The sequence below is a fragment of the Tenrec ecaudatus genome, chromosome X (genome assembly GCF_050624435.1).
Source record: "Tenrec ecaudatus isolate mTenEca1 chromosome X, mTenEca1.hap1, whole genome shotgun sequence".
Taxonomy (NCBI): Eukaryota; Metazoa; Chordata; class Mammalia; order Afrosoricida; family Tenrecidae; genus Tenrec; species Tenrec ecaudatus.
In genome coordinates, this window is record NC_134548.1 from 155,506,177 (window position 1) to 155,524,547 (window position 18,371).

Here is an 18,371-nt window from a genome sequence, read left to right on the forward strand (position 1 = left end):
GAACCAGTGGTGAGAGTGTTGTGTTACTGGAGGGTAGAGGGAAGGTGGGGTAGAAAGGGGTAACTGATTACAAGGATCTACATATAGCCCACTCCCTGGGGGACAGACAACAGAAAAGTGGGTAAAGGGTGACATCGGACAGTGGAAGACATGACAAAATAATGATGATTTCTAAATTATTAAGTGTTCCTGAGGGAGGGGGAACAGGGAGGGAGGGAAAAATGAGGAGCTGATACCAAGGACTCAAGTAGAAAGAAAATGTTTTGAGAGTGATGATGGCAACAAATGTACAAATGTGCTTGACACAATGGATGGATGTATGGATTGCGATCAGAGCTCTATGAGCCCCCAATAAAATGATTTTTTAAAAAGCAAGTAAGTTAGGACTGCCTTTATAAGTGCCTTCTGAACAAAAATCTTTGTTGTCAACATTTGTGGAAAACCTGTTTACTCTCATTGCTACCTAGGAACCGGAAGAACAATGGCCGCTTTAGAATTGGACATGCAAGGTATTATTCCAATGTGATAAAATACGCAATATCAAATATACAACATAAAAAGTCTACAGTTAGGAGCCTTAATCACCACAATATTATACAATCACTGCTACAATCTGCAAAATGAAAATCTGGGGAATTCATCTTAAAGAAAGCTTGTTTACACATCATGGCTGGGGACAGAGAGAGCACAGTCATTGCAAGTATGGCCCTCGACATGAATAGACTGGTCCCCCACCCTTACTAGCTCTGTGATCTTGACTAAGTCATTTCACTTTGGTGAGCCTCAGTCTCCTGCCTGCACAGTGGAGACCATCGGCGTAGCTCAAGGGGCTGCTGTGACGATGACACGGGAATAATTACATACCAGACCCAGCACTGGACCTTGAACAGACGGGGGATGGCCCAGGGCCCTTCTTGACACATCCTGTGGCACTCCACGGAGCAATCCAGTTCCTTACAGGCAGGAAGTTGGTTTGAACAAGGTCGAGCCTTGGTCAGTGAGAAGTAGAGACAGATGTACCTCAGAGCCTACACTACATGGCTGGCTCGCTTTGAAACCCGGAGTTCTCACGCAGCAATATGGGCAGGTTATCAAGTGTGCTGGGGGTGAGGGTTAGAAAAGCATGGAAAAATGGAAAGGAAAGACAATGGAATTTTCTCACAAGCTTTTTGAAGCCCCTTTGTATTTGATCCCCTCTCACTGCTGGGTTACCGAGTAAACACTGTACACAAAAACTCACCGGTGCTTACTTACTAATCTGTAGCGCAAAAAGTCATGATGATTTGGAATGAACTCGATGGTTTGGTTTTAAGCATTTGGAAATTCAGTTACTTTTCTAAACACAAGGAATTCATGGTTCTTTCTTACAAGGAGAGAAGAGCAATGCCGACCAATCTCCAAGTCCTCAGGAAAGGGAGTGGCTTTTAAAGATACAATATCTACATATATCTACATATTGATAGATTGCAGAAAGATAATGACAGAAAATGGAACCTTCCGTGTAAGCAACTGTGGTTAAAGTCTGTCCCCATGTCCAAATATAATGAATTGATGCACTCTCTTACTTTTTAAGGCTTCGAGTACTTTTAGGAAAGTCATGCAGCAATTTCTTCCGATATTCTATCAGCAATTCATGTAGTCGGTCTTCTTTCCTTTCGCTTTCTTCAATGGTTTTTGTGGTCAGTTCCAGAAGCTCAGTGCTGGTTTGGAAAAGCCGGCAGGCATAGCATGTAGATTTGGCTGTTTCCATCTTGTCCCCCGTAAGCACCCAGACTTTCAGACCGGCTGCATGCAGAGCTTCAATGGTCTCAGCTGCTTGATCTTGTAGCCTGCGCCCACAAAGGAAACCTTGTTATCCTCTCAACCCTGTGACAGGAATGCTGCAAGAAGCCTTGCTAAAGAGAATGTTTTTATAACTCACAGCCAGTCTGCAGCCCTGACACCTTATTAGAGTGGGTGTTCTGTGATGTCTCTCTTCTTCCTGCTTACCCACAGCACTCCCAGTCAGTTTCTGATCATGGAATAAGGTCTTCTTCTTTTAAAAAAATATTTTATTGGGTGTTTGTAGAAAATGTCCATAGCTAATTAGGTTTTCATGTAACAATTTTAAGATGTATTAATGACACTGGTTATACTTTTCATCACAATGTCAGTGTTTGCATTCTGGTTGTTCTGTTTCCTTTAATCTAGCATCCTTGTCCTGCCTTACCTTCTCAAATTTAGTCTTGGGGAAATGTGGAACTTTAGGTCTCTTTAGATGACTGTCCTGGAGGCAGAGTATTTGAAGATACTATTGCTTTATGGGGCCTTTTATCTTTTGAATGAGTGGTGACCACTGGGAGTGGTTTAGATTCCAAGCTTATAAAGTATCCCCAGGGGGACAGTGGGGGTTCCTAGACTTTATCAGTCTGGCAAGTCTGTTCTTCTTTAGGAATCTGAGTTTTGATCTATATATTTTTCTCTGATTCTATCCAAGAGCATCTACTGTATCTTGCAACATCTCTTATAGTAACTGGTATTCTATGGTAGAATTAAGATCCATGCCTCAAAGCTGAAATGTCCAGCAACTCACCAAACATTCTCAATCACTATCACATAGCAAACAACATGGTTTAAAACAGATAAGGCCCACATTAGCAATCAACTGCTAAGGGGAATTTGTGAATTTCTATCCCTGAGCTTTCAGAACACAAAAAACAGCTATCCTGAATAAGCACGAAAGCACATTTCTGAAAAGCAAAAATCCTAACTCATACAGACCCTATAGGATAGGGTCAAACTGCCTCTGTGGGTTTATGAGAGTAGAAAGCCTGCCTTTCTTCCATGGAGTAGCTGGCGGTTTTGAACTGCTGACCTTGCTGCCAGCAGCCTAATGTGTCACCACTCAGGCTCTTAATTCTGAAAGGCAAGATAGAAAATAATGATTCTTTGGGTTCTGTTTAGCCAGAGAGTAACAGCAATGAGATTCAATAAAATGAATTCCATCTTCTAATGGGATTAATTATATGTTTATAACTTCTTGTTTGATTAAGGCTTAAAATTTGCATTTATAATTTTTAGGAAACTGCTAAAATATTAAGTCTAAACCCTCTTTTCAGGCAGATCTCTACTGGAGCTCTCTGATCTCTCAGCAAACCTGAACCCATCCTGCAGTGTCAAGGAAGCCTTTCAAAGGTTGTGAGGACATGCGATCAGCTTAGAATTTAGCTCTCATGCTGTTCTCTTCCTTGAAACTTTCTTCCTGCTCATCTCTGTGCAAACCTGGCCTACTTTTCCATGTCTTAGCTTGAATGCTGCCTCTTGCACAAAGCTCTCTATTTACACAGGAAGGCTATTTTAGTACACATTAGACAAGAGTTAAATGAAAATTTTCAAAACATGAGTCTAATGGATCAGTCTGTGTAAGATCCCACCCTAAACCATTGATCATTAAAGCAACAAGAGTGTCAATTTTGTAGTTACTTGTCTTCCACTGCAGTGGCTCCAATTAAATTCATGTTCACCTCGATGTCATCAAAAACCCTTTCCATCTTTTCTTCTCTGTCTTGTAAGGACATTTTTGCCTCTATGAGCTGTCTGTTCATTCTTTCAAAGTCATCTGGAGCAATTTCTTTGAAGGCTACACAAAGGGTCCGGTACCCATCCTAGAAGGAAAGTAGCAGGCAGACTGGTAGTTATGCAAACAATAGCTGAACAAAACAAGCTCCTTTTAAACACTCATATTTTACCCACAGATATATGTAAAGGAGATAAACTGACAACTCAGTTAAAAAAAAAAGATAAAGGAAAAACAACTAGATTGCAATGAAATAACATAATATTCCATTTGTTTCAGAAAAACAAAAGATTAGCTCTGGGGTGTCAAACAAACAGAAGCAACAGAAAACAAAGATTCTTGAAAAGTGTTCAGGGCTGCAAATTTTAAACTGAAACTTACTCCAGTATATTTTCGATTAAAATATGAAAAATAGCTTTTCTGAATCTCTCAAATACAAAGAGCAGACTATACCAATGAGCAGACATTCATTTAAAGTTTCATTTACACAGCAATCCCATAAGTGTGGCCAGATCCAGAGTTTCTCCCATTACCCTGGGAGCCGTGGGGGAGGTAGGCTCACCATTGCGTTCCGCTCCACATGCACTTTAGTCATCTCAATTTCATGATTTTGTACTCTGGGGAAAACAGCTGAGTCTGCTCCTTTACAAAAGAGGAGGATGTCTCCTAGAATAAAGCACCAAGATGCCCGGCTTAGAATGTTAAGACTGTGATTGGACTTTTAATAAAGGATAGCTATTAAGGTGCCCTCTCTCATCCAGCTGATGTGTAGTCTGAGTATGTCTGGCAAATGGAATGAGACAACTTGACCTTCAGTCTGTCTGGAGAAAGGAACACTCACTACCTCTTAATACTAATAGACTAATGACCTAGCATTTACAGGACGCATCTGTCTTAAAATACACTTCCTCCCAGTGAATTGCAGGGGAATGGGCTTGTGTCAAGGCTGCACTTGCAGTCTCTCTAAAAATTCAGCTAATGCAGGTCATGGAACAGTACACATACAGAAAAATTGTCAAGTGGGTATGTGTTTTGCTATGTATGTTTTCATCTATTTTTTTTTAATTCAGGCAACACTGGTCCTGAATGAACATATGGCTTCTATATACTTCATGGACCAGGCTCAAGTTGAAATAATTTCAAAACATTACACAGATTTGCTTTGAAAACCATGATAGAAGGGTGTCTACTAGAAAGGGGGGAGGAGCTGGGTGAAATGCAGCCTGAGTGTCACTTCAGATCGGCCCATGGACCCAGGAAATCTTTCAGAGCAGGGCAGCCTCCCAGTCAGACAACCAACAAAGTTTAGCCACACATAGGGTGTGGCTCGGAGGTTGAGCTTCTTGTAGTACTTTCCCCAGACACTTGGGCCTGTACAGTCAAACTCATTCGCAGATGTGCACACGCAAGAATGGTGTGCAGCTACACCTCTGTTCTCTCACACACCCTAAGTGTGTGTAAAAATCACAAGACAAATTCCACAGTAACATATGAAAATCAATTTCCTGGCTTTAGTTACACTTCAAAGCATCAAAACATGAGCTTTGTTCTCCCAAGCATCTATCTGTGTCCTCCCAGAAAAGAGTCCTACTCTAAGAAATGTGGGGCAGGTAGTGGAGAAATAAGTCTATTCTTACAAACAAAGCATCTAAACATAAACACGCGCGCACACACAACTTGGGAGCCTACAAAGATAGCAGCAATGCTTCACCATGGGCATTGCTGAACACCAGTAGAAGGCATCCACCACAGTGCCTGCCAAGGACTTGGGGGAACCTGTGCTACAGCACCAGGTGGAAGGCCGTCTAGGCTCTTTGTATGTCTTCCGTACAAATAGCCCAGAGTACCAGAGTAAAACCCGAATGTCCTGTACAAGAAGACTAGATCTACCTCAGGTGCTCTTAGGGACAGATAATGGTACGGGAACTGGAAGGGCAGAGGGATAAGCAGAATCCCTCTCCACTCAAGGACTGTGATGTCAGCAACTCAAGACCATCACCTACCTGGAGACATTTCAAGCCTACCTAATTTTACTCTGCTTTGCTGTACTGCACTGTGCGTGTGTGTGTGTGTGTACACATAAAACAAATCCATGATGTGTAGCAACCCTGCACTGAGCAAGCCTATTGATGCCATTTTTTCCCTCAAACAGCATGTGCTCCCTTCATGTCTCTAGGTCACCTTTAGGGCATTCTCCCAATCATTCAAAATTACAGCACACCCCGCAGACTACAGGGCAGTACACACATCATTATTATATGCACTGGGAATCAAAAAATCCGTGCTTGTGGCATTTGCTTCCTCATGGTAGTCTCCTAGGACAGCCTGCCCCGGTGATTTGGGTCAGAAGATGAAAGTCATCGGGCCAGGTTCTTGTTTGACCCTCCAGAGTAAAAGAAGGCAGTGCTTCTGTTCCCGTGAAAATGCACGGACCAGGGTTCTGCTATTGGTGAGTATAGGCAAACTAAACCCTTCAAGACAGGAAAGGGATACACAAAAAAGCCAGTGCTGCGCCTGACTTTCACTACCCCTATGTACTACTGCATGAGAAGTTCTTTCATGAAATATGTGATCAAGATGGAAGTCTACAAACGGTATGGGGAAAATGTCACCTTATCAAAACGCCTACCTGTCTGAGCCTTCACAATCACACTCATCCGTCGGCGGATGGAATCAAAGTTTAAGGTGTGAAGAAGTTCGTACCTTTGAGAGAAGATAAGACATATTAGGACACATGAAATATAAGGGAAGCATCTTGAGATATGTACAGATGTTGAATGAAGACATCTTTGAGAAAGGCTGTGGGATGGCGTAAATGACTCCCTAGAAGTGGAGGGCAAAAGCCAGGAGCGGATTTACCAGTCACACCTCAGGGGGTCTAGAAAGAGTCTCACCTGACCAAGTATTTTGTTAATCTCTATGGAGTACCACTGAAGCCCTGGTGGTACTGTGGATTAGGCATTGCACTGCCCACTGCAAGGTTGGCATTTCAAAACTGTAAGGCATCCTGAGGGAGAAAAATTAAGCTGTCTGTTCCTATAATGATTTGCAGGCTAAGAAATCCTATATATGGTCACCGAGTCTGAATGCACTGAAAGACACAGAGTGCTGACTAAGTCGCATGTACTGCGATAGGTACTAGGTAATAGCACTAACCTATTCCTCAAGAAGCTCACCATACAGTGATGAGATAGGGGTACTCTGCAGGCAGTCTGTGGTTATGAGAGTGCCCAGAGGAATGCTACCCAGAAGAAGGCATCCTGGAAGAGGCAGTGCCCCAAACCCAACCAAGTGCACTGCCACCCAGTTGATTTCAACTTAGAGCGAACCTGTGAAGGTTCCCATAACTGTCCATTGTTACAAGGGCAAACAGACCCTTCTTTCTCCCAAGGAATGGTTGGTAGGTTTGAACCGCCAACCTTTCGGTTAGCCCAACACTTAGCCCCCCAGTGTCACCAGGGTCCCTTAGCAGGGCCAGCAGGTGTTCAATGATAAAGGCAGGGAGCATTCTGAGGGGATCGAAGGTCCCCCACAAAAGTGCATGAGAGCCTGCGCTCCATGGGTTACTGCAGAGTCATCTATGGGCGTTAAGTATCAAGAGATGAAACCAGAGAGGGAAGAAGGGACTGGGAACTGGGGACTTGTGAATCTTGTCAGGGATTGGAGGTTTTACTCTAGGATCAATAGGAAGCCATTAAAGGGTTTAAAAAGAGGCATACCATGCCCAGTTTGAGACATGAGTGCACATGTGCCCGCGTGTGTGTGGCTGTCTGAGTATGAATCAGGCAAAAGAACACAATTGTTATTAGAACAATTGTAAGGAACTGTTTTCTTAAAAATGACCAACTTGGATACATGTATTTGACATAAAAATATATTGTTATATGAAATTGTTTTTGTTCTTGATGAGAGTGTTGGTTTGGTGGTGGGTGTACTTGCGAACATGCTGACTCCTGCGTATTTAAATCATATACTTGTAACTCCTTGTTTGGTGCTGGCCAGATGAGGGCACTGTTGTGGAGTGGGTAGGATCTGGATTTTGAATGAAACTGGGGCCTTAACCAGCAGGTCACAGAGCTTTCCTTCCTCTGGGTCTTTGAGAGTCCCTCCCCAAGGGGGCGACATATTCCCCAGGTCCTCTCCAGGAACTACCAGTTTCAGAGATGGATCTCGTGAGACCTTAGGGGATGAAATGGCAATCAGATGAGATAATTACATTTCAAGTTCAGATGAAGACATTCCAATTAATCACAGAGCCTAATTAAAATCTGCCACGAAGCCACAGTGGCTTTGTTTATTGGGCTTTTCAGAGTCAAAGAATCAAGTACGGGGACCTATAGACAACTGAGTGCTTGCCCTGAAGTTCCCACTGGAGAATTTAACACAGGACAAAGCTTTTGCTTAATCCCCACCCACTGCCACGGCGTTGAGTCCAACACGGAGTGACACTGGAGAAGAAAGCACAACTGCTCTTTTTGTTTTCAGAGACTGTAAATCTTGAGAGGGGTAGGCAGCCGCATCTTTCTGCCCAGGAGCAGCTGGTGGATTCCAACTATCCACTGACTTGTCAGTTAGCAAGCAGTCCAATGGTTAACCCACTGTGCCGCCAAAGCTGCGGCTATTGTCTGGGTTGTAAGCCCAGAGTGCATGGTTGGACAGTGAACAGGATTCCTTCTCATGGCCACAGATTTTCCTTGCAGTATGTGTTACAATCTGGACTGGCACCTGAATCCCAGAATGAAAGTCTCTGCAGACCTAGAAAGAGGGATTATGAGACTACAGGCTCCAAGTATGAACCGAACTGGTTTCCACCTCAACTCCCCACCGCTCCTGATTTTGCTATTCTATAAATATGGCTTCTCTGCCCCGCCCTCCCCCCCCCAGCTACATTTCCATCAAACTGAACTGAGGGCGGTGTCCTGGATTCACAGCTGTACCCAGCATCCTTTGGGCATACCTTTCCTGAATCCATCCAATGGTGACTGTGGGGCAAGGAAAGGAGAAACATCCAACACATGGTGCTACTTACTCTTCTATTTCTTTTCTTTGGTTCTCGATTCTCATATGACCATTCCGAATGCCTAGAAATGTGAACCCGTACCTATCCAAAACATCAAAAAAGACCTCTGTCAATCTCTAATGAACAATTGGTTTTCCTGGGGACTGTGATTAGTGACACCTGCTTACTCTTTCCTTTGCTTTCATATGATCTCATGGAGGACACTTACCTTCACTGGCTGAGTTAAATCCCAGAGCAAGCCAATGCCTAATCCCAGCTGCAATCAAGGGAAAAGCCATTTGTTATTCCAACTCCACAGCTTGCATGCTGGGTAACCTTTTGGCCACTTAATCATCTTGGGTCTCTCATGGGCAAAACCGGACTTATTGCTAGCAAATTCTGTCGAAATTGCTAGGAGGAATTAGAATGATTACGAAACACTTCAGAAAAGTACAAGTGTTGTACACAACATGGCCACTATTAATGCAATGTGCCAAATATCACGAGCCTGCGAACTTTCCGGCAGGCCTGTATGAATAGCAATGTACATTCCAGTTGTGCATTTATAGTTTCTTTTTAGTCTTCATTGTGCTGGGAATTTTCCCAATTTCCCGAAAATGTTTTTGGCTTGGTATTAAGGATTAGAGAGAGTCTGAAGATAAAAATGTTGACACACACTCAGAAAACGACAAAGTGATTTCTGTTATTCCTGTGATTTGCTTGGGGGAAGTGAGTGTACACGCTTACTTTTTAGCTCCTTTCACCAGAGCTATTTCATCTGGTGAAGAGGAGATGTAGGTTAATTCAGCGGATGCTGCAGCTCCGTCAACAGCATCATTGGCTTTAATTTCCACAGTGTGACATAAACACAAAGCACGCAGAAAGAGTTCTTCTCGGTTCTGCAGAATGGAAATAAGAGAGAACATAGTAGTTTCCTTGATGCATTCAATAAATACTCAATGAAGAGAAAGATTTTAATATGAAAAAATGTTATAACCTCTGGCAAACCAAGTCAGAGAAGTTTATAACTTCCCGACGAGTGAGCTCCAGATGTGTCTGGTGTGTAACAGAGTGGCTGCCTCTCAGTGAGCATACCCTGGGGGCCACATGAACACAGTCAGTGCACTGCAGTACCACTGGACACCAAAGCACTAACTTGTTTGTGACCTGAATGAGTTCACTCAAGAACTCATTTGCAATCCAGCAGAAGCTCAGGTGTCGGGAGACCCTGTTTCATTTACTGCTTAGCCACCACTGGGAGTTTTATGATTCAGATCAGTCTTGGAAGAGCAAATAGTTTAAACAATGAAGCACACAAAGCTCAGAAACCCATAGAGGGACAAGCAAAGTTTTGCTTAAGTGCCTTTCCCACAATTACCTCAACTTGCCACTCCTATTCATTTACAAATTGCAGAGGTATTAGAAAAACAAGACAGAACATATGAGAAAAATCCAAAAGAACAAATGGACATTTAAAGGTAGGTCCCTCTGCCTACTGGAAAGCCAGCAAGGTAAAATAGTGATGCAGAAATTGCCACCTTTTCTGCTTTGTCAATATATGTCACGGGTCCATCCGTTTGAGAGAGTCCATCAACCTCCTCAATTCCACCTTTGTACTTGTGTCCATCTATGCAGCATTCAATGAATTCCATGCTGTTTTCCGTGAGTGTTCCAGTCTTATCTGTAAATACATAATCCACCTACAAACAAAGGCACAAGCATATACATTTTTTTCAGTGTACTTATTCATCGGTTGTTTTAAGGCAGGATGATCTACATGGCCACAGAAAAACACCTTTTGAAGAATGATTGTCAAATGCTTCACAAATTGACAGAACACCATCAAATGAATAGGGAATGAAGGGAGTATTCTGAAAAAAACTGAAACAGTATCACAGGACTAAAGCAGACCCACTCAAAAGTCAACAGATAAAGAATAAGATGGGGGAACTGTGATTCTTTTTATCAAACCAAGAATACTTTGGTTTTTTAATTGTGGCAAATACATATAAAATAAAACCTAAACTTACTGCCATTGAGTTGATTTTGACTCATATTGTACCTACAGGACAGAGTAGAACAGCCCCTATGGGTTTCCAAGGAGCGGCTGACATTGAACAGCCCACCTCATAACCCACTATGCCTCCAGAGCTCCTTGACAAATACAGATAAAACATTTGTTTCAGCACATTTTACCTGTATAATACACTGACATTACCTACACTCATCATTACCACTATCTGATACCAAATTTTTAATCACCTTTAAAAGAAATTCAGTGGCCCCCAAATACATGACTCCCCTCTCACCTATTCCTGGTAACCTTTGGTTTCTACTCATTAGCATATTCTAGGTATTTCATGAAAGTATGATGATACATTTTTGTCCTTTTTGGGTTGAATGTTTAAGAACAATTTAATACCTACCTAATTTGATATAAGAAGCTACATAAGAAAAGTCAATTCAAAGGTATTTTAGTTTTCCAAAAATAGTTTTGACTAATTTCACTCCCACACACACATAGAGTATAAGCTGATATGTGTATTATTTATTAAAAACATTTGATAGAAATTTTATGAACTGGGGGTGGGATATAAACCACTGGGATGTATGCTCCTTCAAAAGGACAACTGTCTTCAAATACACTGGATTGAAGTAAAATGCACTGCATTATATCATGTGTGTAAGAGAGAATCTGAGGGGGGTTATAAAAGTCTGTGGGAAAAATAAACAAACAAACAGATAAATAAATAAATAAGTCTGTGGGACAATGAAGTTAAAGGATAATAAAATTTCTCATGTCATGAACTTTGTGAAGGCCCTTTGTATAGACAGATTGGAAGATAATTAAGTGACAATATTTCAAGAGTAATTACAAATACAATTTAAATTTCTTTGTACATACTATGCATATTTTCAGATATGCTTCAAAAGTTTCCAAGTGGAGACAAAAAACTAGACATAATTTATAGGGATGGGTCAAAGATGATCAGCAAATTTTCACTGATAATAGAAAAAACAAGCTATGAATCGAGCACTTCTATTTTATTTCAGTTTTTATCCCTTCTATTTATAACATCTGGCTTTTGGAAACCTACAATTTTATCCTCTTTTTTGGGCAATTTATGCTTAAATAGTTAAAATTATGGGCTGACAGGAACCAGCATAAGCACAAGATTAAGGTTTTTATTATGTAAAGGAGAATAAGACGTACACTAGCAGTAGTTGCTTCTAATTATTTTTCAAAGCCTTTCATGGCAGCAACACTGCACAAATATAGCATTCTGATCTTCCTTTTTGTTTCCTATTAGCCAGGCAAGTTGCATTCTTTTAAAAATTAATCCAAGTGGTATTATTCATGTATCATCTCCATTTTTCCAGCGAAAATGAAACTCCTTGGGGCCTTTATAATTCTTTCATTAAAAACATTTTATTGGGCGCTCTTACGGATATCATAACATTCTATAACTCAAGCACATCAAGCAGTCTTGCACAATTGCTACAATCAGTTTCAAAATATTTTCTTTCTTCTTACATTCCTTGATACCAACTCCCTTTTATCCTCTTCCTCCCCATACCCTACCACCTAGGATCTCTTATATTTTATTTATATTTTCCCCTGTATCTGGTACCATCCAATATATCCATTCACATTTAATTCTGTTTTTTACTCCCCTCGAGTGGGGCTATAGTTATCAATGCTATTAGCTCCCCTACCTTCCCGCTTCCACCTCTCTTCCCATACCTTCAGGGAACCATTCCTCCTGTCACTGCTTCTGAAGGGTTATCGATCTTGGCTTTTATGCATTGAGCAATCGTAATTATACAAATGAACATATAAAACTCTAACATGAATAATGAGGTAAAACAAATAAAAGTCTTCATAGTAAGGGAGGGAATATGAGAGAACTATATGAGAGCTATGTGGTTTATTAGTGCCATAGTGCACCTTTACGAGTGATCCCTCTGAGAGGGATTGTCCAATTATCTTGCGGGTGGGCTTTGGGTCTCCACTACATCCACACCCCTTCACATCAATTTGGTTGCTTGCTTTTAAACTGTTGATACCGTTTCCCATCGACACCTCATGATTATGCAGGCTGGTGTGCTTCTTCCATGTGGGTTTTGTTGTGTCGCTGCTAGATGGCCACTTGTTTAACTACAAGCCTTTAAGACCCCAAATGCTATCTCTTTTAATAGCTGGGCACCATCAGTTTTCTTCACCACATTTGCTTATATACCTATTTTGTCTTCAGCGATCATGTTGGGAAGGTGAGCATCACAAAATGCCGCATTATTAAAACAGTCTGCTCTTGTACTGAGTTAAGATTTAAGAAGAGGCCCAAAGTTCATCTGCTTCCTTGTTGGATATGCATAGTATATACATAGAAAAACAAATACACCTATGCTTATACATTTAAATACTTAATAATATACCTATCTATATATATACCTATATTTTTTCTTTCTTATTTCCTTTTTCTTTCCTCTTGCCCCACTATCATGTTTACCCACCATTCGCCTCTCATTAATTGCTCAGATACAATTCGATTGATCAAACACGACCAGAAAAGGTATATCCTGTTCACCATCAATTTTAGAACCCTTATTATTCCCGTCCCTAACATTACTGGCTCACTGCTCAACTCCCCCACCCATACCCCCCTGGAACTGTTGGGCCCATCGCTGTCTCCTTGGCATCGCTATCCTATCTTGCATAGATAAACACACACACACGCACACACACGCACACACACACACACACACACACACCCGAAAGAACATGCAAATAGTCCGAAGTCTAACATGGTTCCTGACCCAGTGCAGATGAGACACACACACACACACACACACACACACGGTTCCTGACCCAGAGCAGATGAAACACTCACTCACTCACTCACTCACTCACTGGAAAGAACATGCAAATAGTCCCAAGTCTATCATGGTTCCTGACCCAGAGCAGATGAATCTCTCTCTCTGCTACATTGCGAGAAGGACAGGTTATAGTCCATCAGTCCAGTCCCCATTACTTTCAGGGTTCCGTATCCCAGGATCTGCTTACTTAACAGCACATATACCTGTTTAGTCTACAGCATTTGTGTCTGAAAGGCGTACATCTCAAAAGTCCCCATTGCTATTCCTGCAGTCAAAGATGGTGTGTTCTACTGCTCCACCCCCTCTCTCCCCACCCCCGTTCCACCTTTAGACTTTCAATGGTGGCCTTCTTGTGAGTAACCGCTGACCAGTTCAGATGGGGTGCCAAGTGCTGCTCCCCACCCCCCAGGTCAGAAGTCTACAATCAGGATCCCTGTGAACTTCGTGACTTTGTGACTTCGCTCCCAAGGTGTCTGTTGGACACCCTTTATGGTTTGGCCCCATGTAGGCGGGTCAGACAGGTTGCTCCCCATGGAAGGGTATCTTCAGGGCTCTCTTCTGTGTGCTGCCATCTAGGGAGTAAACATTCTGTCTCAAACTGAGGCTGGCCCTGCAGCCCTCTCTGGGCCCTTTCTTTTGTTGAGTTCCAGCTTTATGGCATAGTGATCAGAGAAAGAAGTCCGAGTGACCTCTGGATGTTTTAATTTGCTCAAGAATGACTTGTGTTTCAGCCTATGTTCTATTTTCTGCACCACTTTCCCAGATGCTCCCCCACTTAAATCAACTTGATTAGCCTTCATCTTCCCCCCTGATGCTTTTCCAGGGCTGCTGAACCGTCAACCCTCAGGTAGGCATGAACCAATTCAAAATTCTTGTTTTAGGAGTGCTTGCTCTAGGGTGGCTGCTTTCAAAATTTAAAGTGACATGTGCTTGCCTCTATGGAAGAGTTTAGGTCAAAAGTAGTGACTATTGAACTCCAATGTGCATCAAAATCAGCCAGAGGGAGGGCTTGCACAACTTAGATGGTCAGGCTCCATCTCAGAAGTTTCTGATTCAGTTGCCATCAGATCATTTGCATTTCTAGCAAGTGTTCAGGTGATGCTGACGCTGTTTGTCTTGAGACTCACACTTTGAGAAGCACGGCTCCAATATAGGCCATATGTGCAAGGGAGGGGGAGAGGCCGCTTGAGACTCTAGAAAACCAGTCTTATTGAAAGATGAAGAGGGAGAGGCTGCTGCAGCTTTTTCACCTTTAATGATGGGGCTGAGTTTGCTGGAAAGTCCCCATGATAAAGCCAGAAACGTATGGATGGAAAGCTATAGGTGAGATATCTGCTGTAGGATTGAAAGAGCCCTAAACATATGAAATTGCTAATTTGTCAGTCAAAATTGGTGAAATGTTGCTATTTTCATATGGTTCAGCCTAATGGAACACTTAGACTTGAGTCTTGGCTTCACTAACTTTTACCTAGGAACATCTCTTCATCTCTCTGAATTTATAATTGTAACCTTAAATAATAATACCTATGGCAGAAAAGGACCATTATGATATGAAAATAAATTTCAATAATAAACATATTCTGTAATCCTTAAGAAACGGTATGGATGTTGACTATTATTGCTGCTTTTGTTGTTGTTGTTAGATGCCATTGGGTTGGCTCTGACTCATAGTAACCCTGCACACAACAGAAAGAAACATTGCTCGGTCCTGCGGCAGGCTCACAACTCTCAGGTTTGAGGCCACTGCTGTAGCCACTATGCTAATCCATTGCACAGAGAATAGTCCTCATTTTCGCTGCCCTTCTACCGTTACCAAGCATGAGACCTTTCTCCAGGGACTAGAGAACTTCTGAAGTTTGGTTGGGTGCAATTGCTTCCCCAACTCGATGGTGAACTATTTGAGGGTTCAATTCACCATAGTAACCCCTGTACCTAGACCACATCTCAGGCACATACACAGTAGCTCAAGAAATGATCACTAGATTGAATTAGTAGGATTAGAGTATAATTAGGCACAGTCCTGGAATTGGGCAGGAGGCTACCTCCACAAATTTTTCAAGATCGGCTGGTACCATTTAGTTGTGTATCAGATTGAGATCTATCATAAAGTATCCCATTATGTTCCTACTTGTTTTTGTTTCTGTTAATAAACACTGACCCCCAAATACCTTTGGGGCTGGGGGTTAAAATGAATAATGGGTCATTTTAAAGAGACAAACCAAGTGTTTGCAATGGGATTGATGGAAACTAATTGACATTACTTTTAGTAACATCAAGTCCCAGAGAACTTCAATTATGACTCACTAAAGGGGAACCTGGTTACATTAATTTTGTGTACACCAGGCCACTGAATATTAATGACCTGCGAAACGATTTCAAAACTTCTTAGCATTTTCATTCAGGTAGTTTCTACACATATAAGCTGATAATAGTGGTAAGTTGTTTTTACATTTTACTAATTGAAGTGGTGGTCTGGCTATTAACTTAGTGATTTGACTAAATGACGATCACGCCTAGAAATGCCTGGTTTGCTGGAGGACGGGGATGGTGGTGGCTGAAGTGAGAATGGAGGCCTCACTTCACAGAGCAAATTTACCAGCTCATTATCCAAAGCTCTACTTTCTGGAGTGTTAACAGCACTGTGTGGAGTCTAAGAACGAGACTGCATTCCCATGGGTGATGTGGAATCTACTGAAGTGGGAGATCTCTAAGAAGGAGACAATGGAACCGGCCTGAGTGTCTTACCTGTCTCCAGTGAGCATAATGTTGGATTTGGAAGGATGACTGTTCTACTTGCAGGAGTAGTAGACACTAGCTCCACACTAGCCATACTCATCCTGGGGTAGGTTAATTCCCCTCAAGCCAGAACAAAAGTGGTTCAATTGACATCCAATAAAACTGGCTGTCACCAGAGGTGGTTGGTGTGCTCAATGGGGAAAATGCCATGCATAAGCTCTGCAGATTGATGCCTTTTCTACGGGATTATGAGCACTTCTACTCAGTCAGCTCTGTCCCGAAAGAAGAGTGGTGTAAAAAGGCTTGGGTCTGCAGTGGCAGCTCAGAGTACCAATGAAAGAATCTTTTAGGAATGATAGCTAAGTCAAAAGGCAACTATTCATTCATTTCTTGTCTCATCATTTGTACCCCAGTATCATAACTCTGTACTATACACCCCAAGTTATCTATGGGGTCCTTTCACTCTTGGCGAATGCATGCATACATACATAAAAACATTGTTTAGGTTTAGGTGTAAATTATGCCAAGAGAAAAAACTGGAGGGGAGCAGTTAAATTATGGAGAAGAGCTTTGAGGTGTAAGTGTAAACCAGTTCCATTTAAAACAAACATGAAGGCCTGTTATATCTACACAGCTCCATGAACAGATTTTACATCTCCCTACCACAGAAATGACATTTCTACAGCCTTGACATTTTAAATCTTGTGAAAAAGAAATGCAAGTCCCAAACCCCTTCAGCTTGTGGAGATCTTTACGTGATGCACTAAATTCAAACAAAGGGAATACACTTCTCAATTCTAATAAGAAAAAACACCTAGGAAGTCGCCACTGGAAGACTCACAGTTGGACTGCATTGTGCCTAGAGTCAGCGGGGGGTGGGGAGCGTGGGTTGCACCTGGGTTAGAAAGGAGGTCACAGCCGGGGTTGCATTGGAAATAAGAGGGAAAAAGCATTTGGAGGAGTGCATGCCCTCACATTTTCCCTTCATTGAAATTCTTTTACCGGAATAAACATCTTAGCATGCTAGGTCTATATTTCATCTGATCAGAAATGTACCAAGAAAATGTCAATTGGACCACTCCGGTCAATTCTATTTTTGAAGAATGCATTTATATTCTATCCTCAAGTGCTAAGAGATGGTGGTGAATGCCGCATATTCCTGTACCAAAGAAATATCCATAAGCTAACATTTTAAGGGGAATTTCAGGGTTTTAAGGGGATTTCTGCTGCATTCAAATATATATAAAATAAATTGGGACATTTATCAAAATATGCCAGCAAAAGAACTGAAGCCTCGCTAAGAAAACATGGCTTGCTTCCTGTACATGTCTACACAAGGGAATCTCCTTTAAATCACACTTTCAAGCACACAGTGATCACACACATTGGGTACTTCAGATGAGAAACCCCCCCCCCCCCGTATTTCAGCATGTTAACTTATTTGACGTAAAAAGGTGTTCTAACCTGACCAAGTTCTTCATTAAGGTCTGATGTGTTAACGAGGGCTCCTTCATTAATTTCTTCATCATAAAAGTCCTTATCCCATGAAATGAAGAAGGAGCCAAGGAATTTCTGCATCTCTACTGTGACATACATGGAGACGGGAATGATAAAGTTGAACAGAACCATAAACGAGAGGAAGTCAGTGAACATTTTCAAAACCTAAAAGAAAAGAAAGTTCATGCGAATTAAAGGCACAGTTCCATTCGACAAGTGTAATGTATGAGGGGACTTAAAAATTGTGGGAAAATGATATTATCTTTAAATTTTACTTTAAAAAAATTTCATTACTAGAAATAGTGCTCTTGTGGAAAAGAAACCATTATGGCATTAAAACTTATCACAGTATGTGAGAACAATTTAGAACCCCCCCCCCCAGCCAATTGTATCATTATTCTTTAGCACATGGACGGACCTTTTGTCTCAACCCTTTTTCACTTCAGTTCTCTGCTCCCTCTGAATGTGAATGTGTTCTTAGCTGACATCACAAGGTTCACACTATATTAGTGTCACCTTCTTGTCAAATTGTCTAGAACTCTTCACTACAGGACTAAAAGTAAACATAGATGCTGAAAGTAAAAGGGAGAGGAGGGGACACAACAGCTCTAAAGCCCCTTAAATAATTTATGGTTTAGCATTACTGTACATGAAATGAAAAACCTGTAAACTAACAAAAGGTCTTTCTCTGAATAGTGTTTCAAT

The 18,371-nt window shown here is 41.7% G+C and overlaps 1 protein-coding gene across 2 annotated transcripts in view; it reads right to left on the minus strand.

The window, feature by feature from the left end:
* ATP11C (ATPase phospholipid transporting 11C (ATP11C blood group)) overlaps positions 1–18,371 on the minus strand; it is a 202,989-nt gene that overhangs the window by 44,510 nt on the left and 140,108 nt on the right. For both annotated transcript variants that reach the window (XM_075538544.1, XM_075538543.1), the window contains exons 12-19: positions 17,634–17,831; positions 10,094–10,255; positions 9,303–9,454; positions 8,586–8,657; positions 6,186–6,259; positions 4,119–4,222; positions 3,463–3,644; positions 1,566–1,829 (exon numbers count right to left, since the gene is read on the minus strand). In XM_075538544.1, coding sequence (XP_075394659.1) covers positions 1,566–1,829; positions 3,463–3,644; positions 4,119–4,222; positions 6,186–6,259; positions 8,586–8,657; positions 9,303–9,454; positions 10,094–10,255; positions 17,634–17,831 — 1,208 coding nt within the window. The remainder of the gene's footprint in view (positions 1–1,565; positions 1,830–3,462; positions 3,645–4,118; positions 4,223–6,185; positions 6,260–8,585; positions 8,658–9,302; positions 9,455–10,093; positions 10,256–17,633; positions 17,832–18,371) is intronic.